The sequence below is a fragment of the Mustelus asterias genome, chromosome 14, assembly GCF_964213995.1.
Source record: "Mustelus asterias chromosome 14, sMusAst1.hap1.1, whole genome shotgun sequence".
NCBI lineage: Eukaryota > Metazoa > Chordata > Chondrichthyes > Carcharhiniformes > Triakidae > Mustelus > Mustelus asterias.
Genome location: NC_135814.1, coordinates 97,139,421 through 97,163,518, shown reverse-complemented (window position 1 = coordinate 97,163,518; position 24,098 = coordinate 97,139,421). Strand labels below are relative to the sequence as shown.

The following is a 24,098-nucleotide window of genomic DNA, read 5'->3' as shown; positions in this document are numbered from 1 at the left end:
CCAAATGGCCTCCTTCTGTGTGGGTTGATTCTATGAAATGAGTGTTTATTGCGATGTTTTCTATTAATGCTGCAAGAATCCAGAATCAAGTCAACAAATGTACTAAGTTTTGTTACTTGAAAGATAGGATGTGTAGGGAGTTCGCAAAGATGTTGGTGGGATGCCGCAACCATCACTTGGATGTTCATTTAATAGACAGCTCCCTCTGTATGGTGTCGAAAAGATACTGCCTGGGAGAGTGCTACCGAACATACAGACCAGGGAAGGTCCCAGTTCAGTTCCCGGTCATGCTGAGATAACTGATCTTAGCCGTGGTGTCATGCTTTCATGATGCTGTTGGCCTCTGGCCAAAGTCATAGGGCCTGATTTTACCAAACAAATCGTGGTAAAGTTGGGCGTCGGGCCGATACCGCGATCTGCACCCGATTCCAAGCAGATCGGGCTTTACCGACACCCGATTCGGGCGCGGGTCCGGCCCGTGCCCAAATCGGGCGGCTCGACGATTTAAATGCATTTGCATGCATTTAAATCGACTTAATGAGCCGCGTGCCCAATCCTACCGCCAAATCCCACTTTACCGCCTTCTGGCCCAATCCGCGTCCGCGCTGTCAATCAACCTGCAAAATAAAAGTCTGAAGTCGCCGCTGCAGCCTCCAAAGAGCGGGGTCAGAGACTGCAACGGCTCTCTGACCCAGGTCATCATCTGGTCGGGGTGGGAGGGGAGTGGGAGAAGGAGAGGGGGTGTGATGTCTCATCTCCGGGGGGGGGGGGGGGGGGGGGTGTGACGTCTCATCCCCTGGGGGGGAGGGGGTGTGACCAATCATCCCCTGGTGGGGGGGGGGGGGGGGCGCGAGGAGGAGAGGGTGTGTGACCGATCATCCTCTGGTCGGGGGGGTTCTGCGGCCGAGCCCTCCCGCCGGAGTGGACATGCGGCCATGCCATTCCACAAAACCTTCAGGATGAAGCGATTCCTCGCCAGGATGAAGCAGAACCGGCCGATTCCACAGTGGATCCGCGTGAAAACCGGCTAAAAGATCAGTACAAGTCCAAGAGGAGACACTGGAGAAGGACCAAGCTGGGTCTGTAAAGGGATACACCATCACTGGTACACTACAGAGACGAGGAGAGCGTGCAGACTCCGCACAGACAGCGCCCCGAGGCTGGAATTAAACCTGGGTCCCTGACGCTGTGAGGCAGCAGTGCTAACCACTGTGCCACCGTGCCGCCCCCATGATGCCTGATCATGAGTTATGGCCACCCAGGAGGGACTGAGCAAAGATGGCAGGGTTAAAGGGAGAAGGAGCGGAAATTTGCAAATAGTAACATTGCGAAATGCTGTTTAAAAAAGAATTCCAGAAAAACCATTTTTGCAGAAATATTCCCAGTGAGACAGAGAATGAAATCGTGGAAATCCTCGAAACTTTCGATGAGGTCCAACGTCGGGCCAGATGTTTTCTCTTCGGTTCAAGAGAATCCCTTCTTTTATTAAACAGGAGGACAGAGATGGAGGATGATTGCCAGTAGAATCAGAGGGGAGATGAGGAATTTATTTTTTAAATACAGTATACGTCGTGAGTTGTCGTGGGGTGGAAGCACAATTTGAATGGCTGGTGGAGAGCAAACTCACCAATATCTTTCAATAGACAGTTGAACAACACTCAAAGGAAACACTTCAGGCGCCGCAGTGATAGACCAGGACAGTGGGATTAATTGGCCGCTCTTTCACATGCTCAGCGGGCTGAATGGTCCTCTGTGCTCGGATTCTCTTTTGGCAAGCCTTTCTGACCCTGTGCTTTTGTTCCAGGCGTTCCGGGAGCAACACCCGTGAATAATCACTGGGTGCGGACGGTAATGTCTTTAACCAAGTGACTGTGGGTTCGACTGAAGGTCATCTGTGTGACTGAGATTTATATTTACTGACCAATGGGGCAACGGGACAAAAAGAAAAGTTCCAGTCATTGGATAGCGGGGACAAATGTAACTTATTTACTTTGAAACTCACATGAAGACATCATGACGGACCATAATTGGTCATGCTGTACTTATGCTTGGTTTTGGAAAAGAAAATAGCTCCTTGCTCTAATTTAACTGATAATTAGCCTTCTCTAATCAAAGACCATTGCATATGTCGGCTACTTTGATTAAACATATCAGTCACTTCTCTATGCTCTTCTGGATAAGTACCTTGAATGGTAAATGCTTGCACTGGGTAGATCACGGGCACATAAGTGTTTATTTCCTATTCCTGGTGATCTGTCAGTTTTGTGCACTCGCCTTTCTGTAGGAATTTCACGTGGAGGCTGATCAACAAACCAGCTGTGTTTTGATGTTAGTCAGGATCATTCTCATGGGGTGTGGTTGCTTCATAGGTCTGTTTGACTTGCCTTGTGACCCATAATAACCCATTTTCTGTTTTCTGAATTCTGTTGGTTTTCTCTCTTATCTCTCCTGCTATCCCCTTTTTCTCTCTCCCTCCCTCCGTCCCTTCTTTGCCCCCTCTTCCTGGGCGGCACGGTGGCACAGTGGTTTGCATTGCTGCCTCACAGCGCCAGGGACCCGGGTTCGATTCCGGCCTCAGGTGACTGTCTGTGTGGAGTCTTATGTGTACTGCCCGTGTCTGTGTGGGTTTCCTCCGGGTGCCCAGGTTTCCTCCCACACTCCAAAGATGTGTGGATTAGGTAGATTGGCCATGTTAACTTGCCCCTTGGTGTCTGCGGGATTAACGAGGTATATACGTGGGGTTATGGGGATGGTGCCTGGGCGAGGGCGGGGGAGGGAGAGAGGAATGGGATGCAGCGAGAGGGGAAGAAAGTAGGAGTGAGAGAGTGGGAGGGAGGAAGGAATCATAGAATCATAGCAGAAGGAGGCCATTCGGTCCATCAAGCCTGCACTGACTCTGGGCCGGAGCTGGCAAAACGTGTATGGGCGCGCTGGAAAGAGGATTGGTTGGGAGTGTTGTCGGTGCAGGCTCGATGGGCCAAATGGCCTCTTTTTGCGCTGTAGGGATTCTATGACACAGTCGCACGGTCATGGGAAGTCAGGAGACCCATCATCTTAACACACTAACTTGGACACTATGGGGGGAATTTTACCATTTTGAGTCTAAGTGCCGAATCCGGGTGTCAAATAGATCCGCGCCTGGAATCCTCTTTCCAGCGCGCCCATACGCGTTTTGCCAGCTCCGGCCCAGAGTCAGTGCAGGCTTGATGGACCGAATGGCCTCCTTCTGCTATGATTCTATGATTCCTTCCTCCCTCCCACTCTCTCACTCCTACTTTCTTCCCCTCTCGCTGCATCCCATTCCTCTCTCCCTCCCCCGCCCTCTCCCATTTACCCCTTCTCCCACTTGCTCGCTATCCTCTCTCCCCCTCCCTTCCTGTCTCTCTCCCTCCCTCATGTTATATCATCAGGGCGGCAGTGGGGATCAAGAGAAGACCCCACTCAACAATCAATTGAAAAATGTTCCAAAGAGATTTTTTTCAACCGTTCAACTCAGGTTGCTATGGAAACGTGAGTGCAATCCACTCACTGGTTCAAGTAAACTTGACGTGGGTCAGCATTTTTGCAGGGTTGGGTTGGGAGGGGGGGGTTCTCTCCTGGCTTTGGAAAAATGATGACTCGTGTTCCAGATGCTGTGGCAATTTCGCGGTTCCAAAAATTTAGCACTGTAACTATTGGGTATCACACAGAATTAACCCAAAGTCAGCATTGTTGAATGAATGAGCTCCACGCAAGTTGATTAATGCCAGACAAATGTGTTTTGTGTTCTTAGGATCATCTGGAGATCGGTGGGGTGCAGATGCACAACACTCGCAGCAGTAATGGTACCAGCCAGTGGCACACCCCATCACCTGGTTTCCGAGAGAGGTTGACAATAGGTAAGCTCCTGGCACGGTGGTAACAAATTCAATGTCCCCAACACGATTAGATTACAAAGGGAGGGTACAGAGACGAGGGCCAGGATTTTCCGCACCCCTCCTTGGCGGTGGAGGCAGCTCGCCGCTGGCAGCATTTTCCAGTCCCGCCGAAGTCTATGGCGTTTTGTATGGCTCGCCTACCCCGCCGTCAGGGAAACCTGGCGGGGGGGCGGGGGGGAGACAGATGTTGGGGTGGTTCACCTTCGGTGTGACCAGAAGATCCCACCAGCGGGTAAAGCCAGAAAATCCAGCCCCTTTCCCCTGATACCCCCGAGGTGGGGTGGGTGGAAGGTTATTTTTTGCTTTTTAAAGGCGCCCTTTAAAAAGTTCTCCGTGGAACCGACTTTGCCATTGTCTTTCTCCAAATGATGACGTGAAACCTGGCCCTCCTGCTTTTTATTGACAAAGTGTCATGGAATCTGGAGAGAAAACCTGCCAGTTTCTCTGGAGAGGAACACGCTGGTTTCTCAGTCACTTTGGGCCGGAATCTTACCACCGTTCACACCAACGGGATTTTCCCATCCCACTGCAGTGAATGAAGATTTGGCTGCCCGCTAAATCCTCTGACCTTACTGCTGCGGGAGCGTGGTGCAGACAGGCGGTAAGATCGTGCCCTTTGCCATTTTTTGGTGAGATTCCACTCCCTATTTTTTTTTGGTAGTGGGCATAAGCTTAAAATCAGAACGAGTTCATTACAAACTCAATTTACAAAATAATGGTTGTAATGCGAGTCTTTACAGGTAAAGACTCGCATTCCAACCATTATTTTATAAATTGAGTTTTTGTCTTTATATGCCCTGTTTGTGACTGAAATCCCACTCACCTGATGAAGGAGCAGCGCTCCGAAAGCTAGTGGCTTTTGCTACCAAATAAACCTGTTGGACTTTTACCTGGTGTTGTGAGACTTCTTACTGTGTTTACCCCAGTCCAACGCCGGCATCTCCACATCATGAAATTCACGAACACAGAATGTAGTTGAGGCCAAAATGTGTGATTTCAAGAAGAAATTAGATACAATTCTTGAGGCTAAAGGGATCAAGGGATATGAGGGGGAAGGGGGGAATTAGGATATTGAATTTGAGGATCAGTCATGATCAAAATGAATGGCGGAGCAAGATCAAGGGCCGAATGGAATACTCCTGCTTCTAGTTCTGTGTTTCCCCAAGAACATGGGTGTTTTGTTACTCTGTAGCAATCCACAATGGTTTATGGGTCAAGCCATTTTCTGCGGCATTTTCAGAGGCCCTTTCCTCGCCTCCTGGCAATGTGTCCATGCGATACGTGACAGAATTATCATGTCTGTTATTTTACATTTTTTTTTCCACTGAAGGGTAACCCACTCCAGTGCTGGTTCACTCACTCTAGCTGTGTGGAACCTAATGAGCAAAATTGTTTCTGGATCTTCCAGTTTCCAGAGTACTGTTTTACAGTCTTATTTGTTTATGTTTTCAGTGAATGATGACGGAGAGCATGAAATTCCACCTCCGGTGCCTCCACACCCTGAAGAAGAGGAGACTGTGGGAGTGGACAAAATGTGGTCCTTTCGTGAAGATAAGAGGTTTGTAACCAGAAGTTAGCCCTGGTCATTAACTTGGTGAAGTGCATAACTGTAGCTTGCTGGAGGTACTAATTCAACTTTGACTGATGTTAATTTAGCTTGTCATGTTGCTAGGAGAAAACAAAGTAAGCTTCCCTTTATGTAGCACCCTTCATGATCTCAAGATGTCCCCAAAGCCTTTTTTTCTTAATTTTTATTCCACCCAAAAAACCAAATTCAAATTGATTTTTTAAAATTCATTCGTGGGACGTGGTCGCTGGCTGGCCAGCATTTATTGCCCATCCCTAGTTGCCCGAGGGCAGTTAAGAGTCAACCACATTCTGTGACTCTGGAGGCTAGACCAGGTACAGATGGCAGATTTCCTTCCCTAAAGGACATGAGTGAACCAATTCATGGTCCCCATGAGAGGGACAAACAAGATCCAAGCTGATAAGAAGAGGCATTTTACCCCATCCTGGGCTCGATCTGACGCTTCATCTTTGCCCAAAGGCTGAGAAGGCTTTGAAAAATTTCATCAGGTGTTGCCTCAGTTGAACCTCATCAGATACCCTGATCATTGATTGACTCTACCCTAGCCTGGGAGATCAACTTATCTGGCCATTGACAGATTACTCTGCCAGGTAAGTCCTGGGTGAACCACCTGCATAATCATAGTTTCATCCCTGTCAGGTAAACCCATGAACGTATTTCCGATATGTAGTCACTGTTGTACTGGAGAAACTGTGTACGGTGGCACAGTGGTTGGCGCTGCTGCCTCACAGCGCCAAGGACCTGGGTTCAATTCCAGCCTCTGTGTGGAGTTTGCACGTTCTCCTCGTGTCTGCATGGGTTTCTTCCGGATGCTCCAGTTTCCTCCCACAGTCCAAAGATGTGCGGGTTAGGTTGATTGGCCATGATAGATTGACTCTAGTGTCAAGGCGATTAGCAGGGTAAATATGTGGGGTTACGGGAATAGGGCCTGGGTGGGATTGTGGTTGGTGCAGACTCGATGGGCTGAATGGCCTCCTTCTGCACTGTCGGGATTCTATGTGGCAGCCAATTTACACAAAGCAAGATCCCGCAAACAATATTGTGATAATGACCAGATAATCTATTACACTGACATCATTTGAGGGATGAATGTTGAGCACATATGCTCAGAAGAAAGCAATGAAAACTTCACTTTGGAACTAAATGTTGATAATTGATGACAGTTTGCTTTGGAAGTCAGCATTGACTCTTAATTGGACAAAACGCAGGAAGGAGAAAATGAATAATAGAAATGCCTGGCACATGTGCTACTCAGTTACGAGCCACGTCACCGTCTCTGCAGAGTGACTGATGTGCTGTTGTGTTTTCAGAGTATTTGTCACTGCTAGATTGTGTCTGTTAATAATTTATGCCATGAGATTGAGTATCCTTGGGAGTAAGCATTCGACTGAACGCCAGAAACATTCCAGAGCTATAGACAAACTCTTGCGCCACTGGGCATCATTTGAGTTGCTATTCTGCCTCTGCAAGGGTTATTATCAATAATAGCACACGAGCCAAGCGTTTTTTTCATTTTCTCCCGAGAGTGCTTTTTGTGCTTAAGGCTGGAATACTCTGGTGTTGTCTGTGTCGTTCCGCTTAGCCCCCCCCCCCCCCAACCCCCCACTGCCAGCGAGAACAGAGAATTTGGCGTTCATCGCAACCTCCATTCACAGCAGCGGGAGCAGAGAATCCCAGCCACGGGCGAGGTGGGAAAATTCCGGCCCAAGTCTCTGGAGTGGGACTTGAACTCGCAACCTTCTGCTGAAGAGGCAAGAGTCCTGCCCAGTGAGCAATGGCTGATGGTGGAGCAACACAATGACACAGTGGTTAGCACTGCCTGGTTCGATTCACAGCTTGGGTCACTGTCTGTGTGGAGTTTGCACGTTTTCCCTATGTCTGCGTGGGTTTCCTCCGGGTGCTCCAGTTTCCTCCCACAGTCCGAAAGACATGCTGGTTAGGTGGATTGGCCATGCTAAATTGCCCCTTAGTGTCAGGGGGATCAGCTAGGGTAAATGCATAGGGCTATGGGGATAGTGCCTAGGTGGGATTATGGTCGGTGCAGACTCGATGGGCCAAATGGCTTCTTTCTGCACTGTAGGATTCTATGATCCTATGTGACCAAGCATTCATTGGAACAATGAATGCCCAAGACTGTGGCCCACATGTGCAGTTTGTAACTACCACAGTGCTGCCATCTGGCATGAGGCAGTGGGCAGATACCTTGGGGCAAAATTTACTGTCCCGCCCGCCATGGGAGCCATGGACAAGTCCGTTGACCTTGGGTGGGATTTTCCGGTTTCGGGGTGAGCGCGGCTGGAAAATCCCACCCTTAAGTATAATTATTTACTCATGCCTAACTCTTGCCCTCTCCACAGCTCTGACCTCAGCTCTGCTTCAGAGCTGGTGCAACAAAGGCCGAAGGCTGGGGTCGCAGAAATTCAGGCCGGCAACGCTGTCAAGCATCAGTCTCCTGGCAAAATCAGTGGTTCGAAGAGCATGGATTTGGGTAAGAGCCAGCTATCCAACCTGTCACTCACAGAACCAATTAAAATGAACAGAGCACGGAGAAGATAAATTAAAAATAGTTTGCACCCTATTGTCATTTAACGTGCCAAAACTGAGTGGATTATACATGTCATCTGAACCCCCAGAATTAAATTAAATCCTTGTGCTCCTCCTGCCATCTGTAGCTTTCTTGTAATCTATACTGTGGTCTTAATAAGATGAAAGTAGTGTTAATGATGGTTAAGAGTAACACCAAAGTGACATTGATTGAAGTTGGGGACAGACTGCATTGATATCAGAGTGAAGTGCGGTCTTTATAGAATTCACAAGGGAGTATAGCTGGATGATGATTATTAAGTTCCATGTATTAGAGGTTTAATCACACCAGCCTCGCAAGATCCTTCCTGCTCAGTCTCATTTCTGTTAGACTCCATGCCAAAAAGGTCTCTTTATATAATAATGGGTACTGGAAACTGGCTGTACTTGACAACAGGAAATTGCACTCCAAAGAAGTTAGGTTGATTGGCCATGCAAAATTGCCCTTTGTGTCAGGGGGACTAGCTGGGTAAATACATGGGGGTTACAGGGATAGGGCCTCAGTGGGATTGTTGTCAGTGCAGGTGCAATGGGCCGAATGGCCTCCTTGTGCACTCTAGGGATTCTATATTTCTTTTGTACAGTGCAATGCGTCAAGCAACGATTATCAAACAAGATTTGACACCAAGCAGCCACATATACTATCTACAAGATGCACTGCAGCAATTCACCAAAGATCCTTAGACAGCACCTTCCAAACCCACGACCACTTCCATCTAGAAGAACAAAGGGCAGCAGATACAATGGGAACACCACCACCTGCAAGTTCCCCTCCAAGCTGCTCACCATCCTGACTTGGAAATATATCGCCGTTCCTTTGCAGTCGCTGGGTCAAAATCCTGGAATTTCCTCCCTTTGTGGGTCAACCACAGAACATGCACTGCAGCTGTTCAAGAAGGTAGCTCACCACCACCTTCTCGCCACCAAGGGACGGGCACTAAATGCTGGGCTAGCTAGCGGCATCCGTATCCCACGCATGAATTTTAAAAAACCAAGCCAAGTAAAGAGACACTGGGACAAGTGATGAAAGGCTTTCCCCAGGGAGTGTCTTAAAGGAAGCAAGGCACACTGGAGATGTTTTGGGAGAGAATTCCAGAATGTAAACCCAGGCTGATCAACTCACAGCTGTCAACGGTGGTTACTTTGCTGTTCATAGCTTACATAGAGTCATAGAGGTTTACAGCATGGAAACAAGCCCTTTGGCCCAACTTGTCCATGCCGCCCCTTTTCTAACCCCTAAGCTAGTCCCAATTGCCTGCGTTGGCCCATACCCTTCTATACCCATCTTACCCATGTAACCATCTAAACGCTTTTAAAAAGACAAAATTGTACCCTCCTCTCCTAATGCCTCTGGCAGCTTGTTCCAGACACTCACCACCCTCTGTGTGAAAAAATTGCCCCTCTGGACCCTTTTGTATCTCTCCCCTCTCACCTGAAATCTATGCCCTCTAGTTTTGGACTTCCCTACCTTTGGGAAAATATATTGACTATCTCGCTGATCTGTGCCCCTCATTATGTTATAGACCTCTATAAGATCACCCCTAAGCCTCCTACGCTCCAGGGAAAAAAGTCCCAGTCTATCCAGCCTCTCCTTATAACTCAAACCATCAAGTCCTGGTAGCATCCTAGTAAATCTTTTCTGCACTCTTTCTAATTTAATAATATCCTTTCTATAATAGGGTGACCAGAACTGTATACAGTATTCCAAGTGTGGCCTTACCAATGTCTTGTACAACTTCAACAAGACGTCCTAACTCCTGTATTCAATGTTCTGACCAATGAAACCAAGCATGCCAAATGCCTTCTTCATCACTCTGTCCACCTGTGACTCCACTTTCAAGGAGCTATGAACCTGTACCCCTAGACCTCTTTGTTCTATAACTCTCCCCAATGCCCGACCATTAATTGAGTAAGTCCTGCCCTGGTTCGATCAACCAAAATGCATCACCTCACACTTATCTAAATTAAACTCCATCTGCCATTCGTCAGCCCACTAGCCCAATTGATCACTTTCCCTTTGCAATCCTAAATAACCTTCTTCACTGTCCACTGTGCCATCAATCTTGGTGTCATCTGCAAACTTACTAACCATGCCTACTAAATTCTCTTCCAAATCATTAATATAAATGACAAATACTAGTGGACCCAGCACTGATCCCTGAGGCACACCGCTGGTCACAGGCCTCCAGTTTGAAAAACAACCCTCTACAACCTCTACATTCTGTTATCAAACCAATTTTGTATCCATTTGGCTACCTCACCCTGGATCTCGTGAGATTTAACCTTATGCAACACCCTACCATGTGGTACCTTGTCAAAGGCCTTGCTAAAGTCCATGTAGACAACATCAACTGCACTGCCCTCATCTACCTTCTTGGTTGCCCCTTCAAAAACTCAATCAAACTCGTGAGACATAACTTTCCACTCGCAAAGCCATGCTGACTGTCCCTAATCAGTCCTTGGGTCTCTAAATGCCTGAAGATCCTGTCTCTCAAAATACCTTCTAACAACTTACCCCCTACAGATGTGAGGCTCACCGGCCTGTAGTTCCCAGGCTTTTCCCTGTAACCCTTCTTAAACAAAGGCACAATATTTGCTACCCTCCAATCTTCAGGCACCTCACCTGTGATTATTGATGATTCAAATATCTCTGCTAGGGGACCTGCAATTTCCTCTCTAGCCTCCCACAGTATCCTGGGATACACTTCATCAGGTCCTGGGGATTTATCTACCTTGATGCGCTTTAAGACTTCCAGTACCTCCTTCTCTATTATATGTACACTCCTCAGGACATCACTATTTATTTCCCCAAGTTCCCTAACACCCGTGCTTTTCTCAACAGTAAATACTGATGAGAAATATTCATTTAGGATCTCACCCATCCCTTCTGAATCTACACATAGATGACCTTGTTGATCCTTAAGAGGTCGTATTTTCTCCCTAGTTAATCTTTTGCCCTTTATGTACTTGTAGAAGCTCTTTGGATTCTCCTTTGCCTTATCTGCCAAAACAATCTCGTGTCCCTTTTTTACAATCCAGAAATTAACTCTGCCATTGCTTGCTGAGAACACCGAGTGGGAACACTGGGTACAAGGGGTCTTCCAGCCACTGTGCTTGAGGAATCCGGGCAATTTTGGGATGCAGGTTGCGATGCGTGATCAGCTCATTGGGAGTTCCTTGATAGCACAAAAGCGAGCCACTGAGTCCTTGTGTGTCACTGACCTATAATGTCCTTGGGTTGCTTTGTGTATGCCTGAGATTTTACTAGGTCAAAATGCAGCATGCAGTTGTTCACAGAATTAGCAGTGTGCTCCTGTATCCCTTCTGTCATATACTTTTAGGCTTTGGCAGATAATAAGCAAAATAAAAAATTCTGACGTATTTTTTCCTGGCCATTGTCAAGGAATTTCCTGAGAGCGACCATCTCATGAAATGTGCAGAGTGAAAGCTTAGAAAAAGGTTATAGTTCCCATGACACATCAGCCATGGAAGACTCGGGATCAGAGGAAGACGCTGAGAATTTTTAAATTTATTAGTGTCGCAAGTAGGCTTACATTAACACTGCAATGAAGTTACTGTGAAAATCCCCCAGCCGCCACACTCGGCTGCCTGTTCGGGTACACTGAGGGAGAATTTAGCACGGCCAATGCATCTAACCAGCACACCTTTCGGACTCTGGGAGGAAACCGGAGCACCTGGAGGAAACGCATGCAGACACGGGGAGAAAGTGCAGACTCTGCATAGACAGTGACCCAAGCCTGGAATCAAACCCAGGTCCCTGGCGCTGTGAGGCAACAGTACTAACCACTGTGCCAAAGTTATTCCGAGGTGCAGCACTGACATCAGTTGTGGCCTCCCATTGCAGTTTGCGTTGAACAGTGCTGCATTTACCTTTTGAGTAGCCCGTTCGCAGCTGCCTTCCTTTCTGAAGGCAGCCACGATTCCTATAATCTGTCAGACCTGATTCCCTGTAATTATTTTGTGAATTTTCAGAGCTCGACTTACTTCAGACTTAATTATAATGGGTGTTCTCTACACTGCGAGGAAGCCAAAATCATTGGTCACCACACTGATGCACGAAAATGCTGTATAAGTTGGACATTGTGGTGGCGTTTGATGGGCAAACCTTTTCATATACATGTCATTGTTAATCCTTCAAAGAAGTTTGAATTCTTAATAGAACAATATGCCTGTGCAATCCTGTCATGTATTCTAGAGGTATCCTTACTTGGTGGAACCATGGAATTTCTTCCACCTCATTCATATGCCAGCTCTTCAGAAGAACTTTCTAGTTTGTTCCACTTCACTGTCCTTCCCTCATTAGCTCTGCAGACTTGTCCTTTTAAGCACATCTCCAATTTCCTCCTTAGAGTTATTATTAAACCTGCTTCCAACAACCTCCTAGGTAGTGTATTCTGGAGTCAAGCAACTCTTTACGTGAAACAATTTCTACTCATAAAAACATAGAAACTAGAAGCAGGAGTATGCCATTCGACCTATCACGCAACATTTTCGCCTCAACTACGTTCTGTGGTAGTGAATTCCACAGATTCACCACTCTCTGGGTGAAGAAATTTCCCCTCACCTCAGTCCAAAAAGGTTTGCCCCTTATCCTCAAACTATGAACTCTAGTTCTGGACTCTCCCACTGTCGGGAATGTTCGTGCTGGTTAGGTGGATTGGCCATGCTAAATTCTCCCTCAGTGTACCCGAACAGGCGCCGGAGTGTGGCGACGAGGGCATTTTCACAGTAACTTCATTGCAGTGTTAATGTAAGCCTACTTGTGACACTAATAAATAAAATTAAAATTATAGTCATTCTGAATCTACCCTATCTAAACCTGTTAGAATTTTATAAGTTTCTGTGAGATCCCCTCTCACTCTTCTAAACTGCAATGAATATAATCCTAACCGACTTGGCCTCTCCTCGTATGACTGATCTGCCATCCCAGGACTCAGGCTGGTAAACCTTCGCTGCATTCCCTCTATAGCAAGAACATCTTTCCTCAGATAAGGACACCAAAACTGCACACAATACTCCAGGTGTGGCCTCACCAATGCCTTACATAATGGGTAAAAGTTCTCGAATTTCTACCTACCAATGAGAGGACTTATTTATTAGTGTCACAAGTAGGCTTACATTCACGCAGTAATGAAGTTACTGTGAAAATCCCCCAGTCGCCACACTCCGGCACCTGTTTGGGTACGCTGAGGAAGAATTTAACATGGCCAATGCACCTAACCAGCACGTCTTTTGGATGGTGGGAGGAAAGCGGAGCACCCAGGGGAAACCCACGCAGACACGGGGAGAACGTGCAGACTCCACACAGACAGTGACCCAAGCCGGATTCGAACCCGGGTCCCTGGCGTTGTGAGGTAGCAGAGCAAACCACTGTGCCACCGTGCTGCCTCCTTTCAAGAAGAAATTAGACATAGCTCTTGGGGCTAAAGGGATCAAGGGATATGGGGGGGCGGGGGGGGCGGGGGAGAAGGCGAGATCAGGATATTGAATTTGATGATCAGCCATGATCAAAATAAATGGTGGAACAGGTTCAAAGGGCCGAATGGCCTACTCCTACTTCTCTTTTCTGTGTTTCTATGTGATGAAGAAGAAATGGTGATTACATGGGCAAGTCAGGATGGTGTGAATAATGGGACAGGCTCAAAGGGCGGAGCGCCTGCTCCTGCGTCCTTATCCCAGCAAACCACCAGTTCCGGAAAAGGAGAGGGAATCGGCAGGGAAAACTGTTGAGGCTGTGGGCAGGGGAGAATTCAGTTGTGAGCTAAGTTTCGCTTTTAATTATGTGAAGACACACTTGAGAGGAAAGGCCAGTGCCACTGAGGCAAAGAACATCTCACGTAGGTTCGACTTCCCTGTTTAGAACGGTTAAATCCAGTAGGTCAGGTGCATTCCTTTGTGGGTTCAAGTGTCTGGTCAGATACTATGAGTTTCGATAATGGTTGTAAGTCATTAGGGCAGCACTTTGCAGATGAACTCTTACATTTGGACATTGATTTATGATCCAGTGCTTTCTCTTAATCACTTCTTTGAAGTGCATGTCTAGTTGAGAGTAAGAAAAAACAATACCCATCCCTGCACGGAACCAGGACAGGCAGTTCACTCGATACGCCATGTCCAATTTGACTCAGTAATGTTTGCATGGCTATTAAATGTACGGGCTAGTGTTTAGAAAGAAGCTTTGGCATTTCTCTGGCTATTTTCTTGCTTGCAAGCTCTAACATTTTAAGTGACCCCTGGGAGTTCAGAGATGTCAGTGACGGCGACACTTTTGTAAGTATCATAGATCTTAACAGATATAAATGGCGGTCATAAATATCAGGCAACAAGCAGCCACTTGATGGAAGGGAGCCCAGCAACAACAAATGGTCTTACAGGGTTGTGCAGGCCTGAATGTGGAGGTTGCATTTTCTCCGAGTCTGGGATCACTTTAACCCAACCCCGCGGGGTGCTAAATCACGTTGTTCCCATGATTCATGTTGGTCCAATATTACTCCCCGCCGATTTCAACAGAGGGACAAGTCAGATTGTCCTTCACTTCATACATGGGATGTGGGTGTCACAAGCCAGGACCGCATTTATTGCCCACCCCTAATTGGCCTTGAACTCAGTGGCTTGCTGGGCTATTTCACGGGACAGTTTTTGCTGTGGGTCTGTAGTCACATGTAGGCCAAACCAGGATGGCAGATTTCCATCCCTAAAGTGCACTGGGAAGTCAGATGGGTTTTTCCAACAATCGACATGGTCATCATTTGACTTTTAATTCCTGATTTTTATTGAATTCACAGCTCACCATCTGCCCTGGCAGGTTTGAAACCCGGGTCCCCAGAGGACTATCCTGGGTCTCTGGATTACTAGTCCAGTGACAATACCACGATGCCACTGTCTCTTCCATAAGACCACCAGTTTCCTAATGGACAAGTTCTGTTGAAATTTCCCCCCAATTACACATTTTACACAAGGGGTGGCATGGTGGCACAGTGGTTAATACTGCTGCTTCACAGCGCCAGGGACCCGGGTTCGATTCCTGGCGTGGGTCACTGTCTGTGTGGAGTTTGCACGTTCTCCCCGTGTCTGCGTGGGTTTCCTGTTTCTCCAGGTTCTCCAGTTTCCTCCCACGTTCTGAAAGACATGCTGGTTAGGTGCATTGACCCGAACAGGCACTGGACTGTGGCGACTCGGGGAATTTCACAGTAACTTCATTGTAGTGTTAATGTAAGCCTTACTTGTAACTAATAAATTACATTTATTTTGTTTTTTGTTCCTGATGTATCTTTTTCTCGACACACTGTTCTTCCAGTAGCTGATTCTAAACCTTGCCCAAATGATGGGTTGTTCGATTTACTGTTCAGGTCTCAGCTTAGAGGTGGCACGTTGGCACTGCTGCCTCACAGCACCAGGGACCCAGGGTCAATTCCAGCCTTGGATGACTGTCTTGCGGAGTCTGCACGTTCTCCCCATGTCTGCGTGGTTCTCCTCCAGGTGCTCCCATTTCTTCCTACGGTCTGAAAGACGTGCTGGTTAGGTGGGATTGGCTATGCTAAATTGTCCCTTAGTGTCCCAAGATATGTAGGTTAGGGGGATTAGCGGGGTAAATATGTGGGGTTATGGGGATGGGGCCTGAGTAAGATGCTCTGTCAGAGATTTGGTGCAGCCTCGATGGGCCAAATGGTGGCCTCCTGCACTCTTGGGATTAAACATGGAAACTAGAAGCAGCAGTAGGCCATTCGACTCTTCGAGCCTGCTCCGCCATTCATTTTGATCACGGCTGATCATCAAATTCAATATCCTGATCCCCCCTTCCCCCCCCGATATCCCTTGATCCCTTTAGCCCCAAGAGCTGTATCTAATTTCTTCTTGAAATCACATAATGATTTGGCCTCAACTACTTCCTGTAGTAGTAAATTCCACACATTCGCCACCCTCTGGGTGAAGAAATTTCTCCTCACCTCAGTTCTAAAAGGTCTACTTACCCCTTATCGTCAAACTATGACCCCTGGTTCTGGACTCCCCCACCATTGGGAACATTCTTTCTGAATCTACCCTGTCTAACCCTGTTAGAATTTTATAAGTTTTTATGAGATTCCCTCTCACTCTTCTAAACTCCAGTGAACATAGTCCTAACCGACTTAGTCTCTCCTCATACGACAGACCTGCCATTCCAGGAATCGGCCGTAAACCTTTGCTGTACTCTCTCTATAGCAAGGACATTCTTCCTCAGATAAGGACACCAAAACTGGGCAGCACGGTAACACAGTGGTTAGCACTGTTGCTTCACAGCTCCAGGAACCTGGGTTCGATTCCTGGCTTGGGTCACTGTCTGTGTGGAGTTTGCACATTCTCCCCGTGTCTGCGCGGGTTTCCTCCGGGTGCTCCGGTTTCCTCCCACAGTCCAAAGATGTGTGGGTTAGGTTGATTGGCTATGCAAAAAATTGCCCTTAGTGTCCTGGGATGTGTAGGTTAGAGGGATTAGTGGGTAAATATGTAGGGATATGGGGATAGGGCCTGGGTGGGATTGTGGTCGGTGCAGACTCAATGGGCCGAATGGCCTCTTTCTGTGCTGTAGGGTTTCTAAGATTCTAAGAAAACTACACACAATATTCCAGATGTGGCCTCACCAATACTCTACAAGAGCAGCAAAACATCGCTATTCCTGTACTCAAATCCTCTCACTAAGAAGACCAACATACTATTTGTGAAAGGCAAAGAAATCAAGAGTCAGAGTCAGATAAGGACCGAGTAAAAAATAGGAAAGGGAAAAGAAATGTTAAAAGTGCCCACCTTAAGGTTTTGTACCGCCGAGCATTCGAAACAAAATGGATGAATTAGTGACACAGATAGATGTAAAGGGGTATGATATCGTTGGCATTATGGAAACGTGGCTCCAAGGTGAGCAAGGATGGGAACTGAACATTGAGGGCTATTCAGTGTTTAGGAAGGACAGACAGAAAGGAAAAGGTGGTGGAGTTGCATTGTTGATTAAAGATGATATTGATACAAAATTGAGGAATGATATTACATAAATAAAGTTGTAATCTGTATGGGTCGAGTTAAGAAACAACAAGGGGCAAAACATTGAGTTCATGGAGTACATAGGGGAGCCGGAAAGGATAAGGTGCAGAATATAGCGTTGCAGTTAACAGTAGGGTGAAGAAAAAGATTAGCTTAATATAAGGTGGGTCCACTCAAAAGTCTGATGGCAGCAGGGAAGAAGCTGTTCTTGAGTATGTGTTTTCAGACTTCTGTATCATTTTCCTGACGGAAGAAGGTGGGAGAGAGTATGTCCGGGGTACGTGGGGGTCCTTGATTATGCTGGTTGCTTTCCCGAGATAGCGGGAAGTGTGGATGGATTCACTGGATGGGAGGCTGGTTTGCGCGATGGACTGGGCTACGTTCACATAATGAGCTCAGCTGTATGGAGGTTGGAAGGGGCACAAGTGACCTACTTACATGGTAATTTACAAACGATAGAGATTTTAAACTCTGTCTTCGTTAATGTCGAACACAGTCTGTGATATGTTTTAAATTAATGAAATACCTCCCACACAGCGTTAGATACATCATGGTACCCACTCAGTTTGAGTCGGTTGCATGCCGCTAAATACTGGGTATTACTTAGATTTTATTACTGAGGTTTTAATATTCTGCATCAGTTTGTGTGGTTGTAAGCATTTCCCGGAACAGCAATATCTTTTTGTGTTCCTGGTTAATAAACCAGTCCCAGCATTTCACTGCGCGTGGAACTCTAGATTTACAGCAAATGTTAAATAAAACCCATTTATCATCTTTGCATGATCAGATATCTCCAGTTGTAAGTACATTTTCAGCTGAAGTAAATCCCCGCTAACAATGTGGGGCCGCTCAGCTTGGCTTTGCTTGTGAGGCCACGGGCAACTGTGGCTGTTTTTAATCGCCGATTTGGTGACTCCGAAAGGAGTGCCAGCCCCTTTCGCTCACCTTGCTCTGGGGTCTGTTGCTCCAGGTAACGGCAAATTAATCTCCGCCTGCATAAAGATCTTCCTGCGTCACAGTTGGATTGGTTTTCAGGCTTGGAGGTGGGCTCTGAGGAGCTTCCTTGTCAATTAGGGATTTCAATCTTCATACAACCTGATGGAAGCCGAGTCCTTTCAGGCACTAGTGAATGATGTTGTATGTTTCAAAATTGCCAGAATTGACTGGTGAGAAACATTTCCGTTTGTGTTCTGATCAAGCTGATTCAGTTGACAGGCCCACCAACGCCTCTGCTTTCTCAGGATACTAAGGAAATTTGGCATGTCCGCTATGATTCTCACCAATCTTTACAGATGCACCATAGAAAACATCCTTTCTGGTTGTATCACAGCTTGGTATGGCTCCTGCTCTGTCCAAAACCGCAAGAAACTACAAAGGGTTGTGAACGTAGCCCAGTCCATCACACAAACTAGCCTCCCATCCATTGACTCTGTCAACACTTCCGGCTGCCTCGGAAAAGCAGCCAGCATAATTAAGGACCCCACGCGCCCCGGACATTCTCCCTTCCACCTTCTTCCGCTGGGAAAAAGGTACAAAAGTCAGAGATCGTTTACCAACCGGCTCAAGACTTGCTTCTTCCCTGCTGCCATCAGACTTTTGAATGGACCTACCATATATTAAGCAGACCTTTCTCTACACCCTAGCTATGACTGTAGCACTATATTCTGCAGCCTCTCCTTTCCTTCTCCGCTATGTAGTCCATGAAAGGTATGTTTTGTCTGTATCGCGAGCAAGAAACGATACTTGTCACATGTATTGGGCTATAGTGAAAATAACAAATCAAATTAAATCAGGGTAATTGTGTCCCATTCCAGTCCCCGTACAACAGAAAGGATGTAGAGGCACTAGAGAAGGCACAAAAGTGATTTGCAAGAAACATACCAGAACTAAGAGTGAATAGTTATCACGGAAGACTGAACTGGGGCTATCTACTCTGGGAAAGGAATAGGAACCTTTAAATTATGAAGCGCTTAATAGGGTAGATGCAGAGAAATTGCTTCCACAGTGCAGAAGTCCTAAACTAGATCTTATGAATATATAAATTGATCACTAATCCAATAATAACCTCAGGCAAAACCTCTTTATCAGGAGAGCATTTAGCGTGTGGAAACTCGCTACCACATTGGGGGTGAATAACGCAGATGCATTTACTAGGAAGCTGGAAAAGCACATGAGGGAGAAAGCAGCCAGCATAATCAAGGACCCCATGTACCCCGGACATTCTCTCTTCCACCTCCTTCCGCCAGGAAAAAGGTACAAAAGTCTGAGATCACGTTATCAACCGACTCGAGAACAGCTTCTTCCCTGCTGCCATCAGACTTTTGACTTTCGAATGGACGGGTGTGAACGGGTGTGCTAATTGTGTTAGATGGAGGTGGTTGGAAGGAGGCTCGCGTGGAGCACAAACACTGGGGAATGGGCTGGTTCCCGTGCTATAAATTCTACGCAACTCCGTGAAAGTGAGGGGGGACGGGACGGGGGGGGGAGACCAAAAAACGAAGACAACTGAGGTGACTGCAGGTGATTTTGTGAGTGGTGTGGTTCGTGAAACTGATGTGCAATTTTAAACTTCCCTGGCGCCCCTTGACAACAGCTGCCAGAGTGCTGTATTGCAACTGCAAAATACAATTTCACATTTAACACTGCATCAAAGTGAAAATATAATCTGTGGACGCTGAATAATTCATGAAGTTACCTGTTACTTGTTCTGATTAGCATAAATCACTGAATTTGTTTGTTTACATTAATATTTAAGTGTGTGTGCTGTCTGCGAATGTAAAATCTGAGCCTTAAGGACTCAATGTTAGTGTGTAAGTGGGTGCACCTCCTGGTGTCTCGGAATCTGACCCAGGGGGTAAAAATGATCAGATGATTACAAATTGCCTGATTAATAAAAGATAATGTGAAGGGGGAAGCTGTGACAAGCCACTTTCCAGGGTTACTCCTTGAATGTCTGTCTTGCTGTGGAAGCAGTCAGGAAGAAAGAAATGTCTGAGCAGCAACTTTGCTCGGCACACACGGGCGGCATGTCAGGGGCACTGAATGAGATGAAGTTAAGATCGGATGTCACGGTGAATTAGAGTTGAAGAGCAGATGAGAAAGGGGCATGGAGACATGTGGGGAGGCAATGAGCGTGGTCGGCTCTGTCATCCAATGTGGAAAGAAAGACTAGCATGTATCATCATAGAATCCCGACAGTGCAGAAGGAGGCCATTCAGCCCATCAAGCCCGCACTGACAACAATGCTACCCAGGCCCTAATCCTGCAATCCCGCATGTTTACCCTGCTAATCTCCCTGACAGTAAGAGGCAATTTAGCATGGCCAATCCAACTAACCCGCACATCTTTGGACTGTGGGAGGAAACTGGAGCACCCGGAGGAAACCCACGCAGACACGGCGAGAACGTGCAAACTCCACAGTGACCCAAGCCGGGAATCGAACCCGGGTCCCTGGAGCTGTGAGACAGCAGTGCTAACCACTGTGCCACCACACCTTTCGTGACCTCAGGAAATTTCCACACTTGTTACAACCAGTTATGGTATTATTTTTAAGTAAAGTGAATTTTATTTATTGATCACAAGTAAGGCTTACATTAACACTGCAATGAAGTTACTGTGAAATTGCCCTAGTCGCCACAGTCCGGCACATGTTCGGGTCAATGCACCTAACCAGCACATCTTTCAGAATGTGGGAGGAAACCGGAGCACCTGGAGGAAACCCACGCAGACACGGGGAGAATGTGCAAACTCCACACAGACATTGATCTAAGCCAGGATTCGAACCCAGGCCCTTGACTTTGTGACGCAGCAGTGCTAACCACTGTGCCAACGTCAATGTCGTGAACACAGCAACTAAATTACTGCTTGTGAGACCTTGCTGCGTCCAGTGTGGTAATGACCCGATCACTTATAGTGGTAGTGCTCCAGGGAATTAAATATTAGCCAGGATGCTGAGGAGGAAGCCACATTATTGTTCTTCGGAATAGTGCCATGGGAACTTTGATGTCCCCTCAGTGAGAACAGATAGGGCCTCAGTTTAACATCTCATCTGAAAGATGGCACCTCCAACAGTGCTGCACTCCCACTGCTCGCACTCTGGCTTATAGTTTGTACACCAATCTCTGGAATAGCACTTGAACCCATAGCTTTCTGACTCAGAGGTGAGGGTTGCTGCTATCAAATGAGCTACGGCTGAAGAAAAGGGCAGAAGAGTCTGAGGTCACGTGCCAACGGACTCGAGAACAGCTTCTTCCCTGCTGACATCAGACTTTTCATAGAAACCCTACAGTGCAGAAGGAGGCCATTCGGCCCATCGAGTCTGCACCGACCACAATCCCACCCAGGCCCTACCCCCACATATTTACCCGCTAACCCCTCTAACCTACACATCCCAGGACTCGAAGGGGCAATTTTTTTTTTTAACCTGGCCAATCAACCTAACCCGCACATCTTTGGACTGTGGGAGGAAACCGGAGCACCCGGAGGAAACCCACGCAGACACGAGGAGATTGTGCAAACTCCACACAGACAGTGACCCGAGCCGGGAATTGAACCCGGGACCCTGGAGCTGTGAAGCAGCAGTGCTAACCACTGTGCTACCGTGCCGCCCAAATGAGAGATTGCGGAATGTAGTGTTGCAGTCATAGAATCATAGAAACCCTACAGTGCAGAAGGAGGCCATTCGGCCCATCGAGTCTGCACCGACCACAATCCCACCCCACATATTTACCCGCTAATCCCTCTAACCTACATATCCCAGGACTCTAAGGGGCAATTTTTAACCTGGCCAATGGACCTACCTCGCACTAAGTTAACCTTTCTCTACACCCTAGCTGTGACTGTAACTCTACATTCTGCACTGTCTCCTTTCCTTCTCTATGAACGGTATGTTTTGTCTGTATAGCGCGCAAGAAACAATACTTTTCACTGTATACCAATACATGTGACAATAATAAATCAAATCAAACCAAAAGGTATTGTGAGAAAGCTTAAAAAACGTTCTTTCTTTGTTTCTTCCCCAGTGGCAGATGAAAGCAATGTTGGATCTCTGGCAACGCATCAATACGGTAAGACACTGAGAGGTTCATCCTTGCCGTAATTCACCCCTATTGGTCCAGTGTTCGGTTGAATCTGTCTTCACTCAAAGTCAATCTAATTTATTGAACTATTGTATTTTTTTAAATCTTCATAAAATATCCTCTTGCCACAATCCATGGCGCAGAAGTCAAACCTCCAGCCAGATTTCTTTCCTTTGATATTGTGGCATTGAATCATGCGGTGGGAAATTTGGAACCACATCAGCCGTTGTATTTGGCATCCAAAATGATGTCTGCTACGCCCAATCACTCCAGCTAATGACCCCTCTTAACCTCACGCAGCTATGCACACTATAAGCAGCAGGATAGAGCCCTCACCTGTGCCGTCATTTAGTTGCTGGTTGATCTCTTTGTTGCATTGATTCTAAGAGTGGTTGGATACGCTGATGGAGTTGGTCACCGCTTCCATGCAGGATGGGATAGGCTCCAAGCTTGTGTGAAGCCCTGTACCAAGTTGTTGCTGGACTCCTCCATGCTCAACATCGATCGCAGGCTTCCCCCCCGCCGCCAATGAACATTGTGTATATCCATCAACCACCTTCTGCAGGCTGCCCCATTGAAGTGCTCACCTGGTTCTCTGGAGCAGGACCTGCATGTGACCTCGACCTCTGGCCAGCCGACATCCGTGTTTGTCCCTATCCCCTTGCCTCGCTGCAGGCCACTCCTGTCTGGCATCTCCCCTCGTGTAGATCCTGCCTTTGTGCTATTCTCTAAATGACACAGCGCGTCAGTATCTGGGTCGGTGGCTGCACAGGTGAAATCGAGTGATAGGTGCTGTGTGTCTTCAGCGCCACTGTGTTCCCACTGCTTCCGCACTGGCCTGACCAGGTTGCAATTCTTGGATAGGAGGGGAGAAAGGCACAGGGTTGAGGACGTGGTGCTGGGAGTAAGCGGTGTATGTTTGCGTCACCTACAGTTTGTAAATGGGAGGGAATTTGGGATGAGAACAAAGTGGGATTTGAAAAGGAGGATTAGATACGAGGCTGCCATCAGCTCCAGTGCTTTTGGGCTCTTCAACTGACCACTCCCTCAGCATATCACAGCCTGGTATGGCTTCTGCTCTGACCAAGACCATAGGAATCTACAAAAGGTTGTTAACGTAGCCCAGTCCATCACGCAAATCAGCCTCCCATCCATTGACTTCATCTATACTTCCTGCTGGCTCGGAAAAGCAGCCAGCATAATCAAGGACCCCACGCACCCCGGACATACTCTCGTCCACCTTCTTCCTTGGGGAAAAGATATAAAAGTCTGAGGGCACGTAGCAACCGACTCAAAAACAGCTTCTTCCCTGCTGCCATCAGACCTTTGAATGGACCTACCATGTATTAAGCTGATCTTTCTCTACACCCTAGCTATGACTGTAACACTACATTCTGCACCCTCTCCTTTCCTTCTCCCCTATGTACTCTATGAACGGTATGTTTTTGTCTGTACAACGCACAAGAAACAATACTTTTCACTGTATCCCAATACATGCGACAATAATAAATCAAATCAATAACCATCCCAGTTCAAACTAGGCTGATTCCTGGGATTATGGGGAAGGCTGATGAGGAAAGGTTGGACCTGTACTCATGCGGAGATTAGAAAAATGATAGGTGATCCTACAGAATGTTATAAGATTCTGAGGGGTTTGACAGGGTTGATGCTGAGAGGATGTTTCTCCTTATGAGGGCATTGTAGAACGAGGGGATGCGGTTGGAAAATTATACATCTCCCATTTAAGATGGAGTTGAGGAGGAATCTTTTCTCTCGAAGGATCTTTAGTCTTTGGAATTCTCGTCCACAGAGAGGAGTGGAGGTTGGGTCATTAAAATTATTCTAGGCTTCGTTGGACAGATTCTTGATTGACAAGATCCAGGGGTATAGGGGCCAGGCAGG

At 47.1% G+C, this 24,098-nt stretch overlaps 1 protein-coding gene across 5 annotated transcripts in view; it reads left to right on the top strand.

Moving 5' to 3' along the window:
- The window catches only part of LOC144503886 (partitioning defective 3 homolog B-like), a 1,029,287-nt gene that overhangs the window by 531,954 nt on the left and 473,235 nt on the right, over nt 1-24,098 (top strand). For all 5 annotated transcript variants that reach the window (XM_078228918.1, XM_078228917.1, XM_078228921.1 and 2 more), the window contains 4 exons: nt 3,773-3,878; nt 5,370-5,475; nt 7,863-7,993; nt 22,140-22,184. In XM_078228918.1, the coding sequence (XP_078085044.1) occupies nt 3,773-3,878; nt 5,370-5,475; nt 7,863-7,993; nt 22,140-22,184 (388 nt within the window). The remainder of the gene's footprint in view (nt 1-3,772; nt 3,879-5,369; nt 5,476-7,862; nt 7,994-22,139; nt 22,185-24,098) is intronic.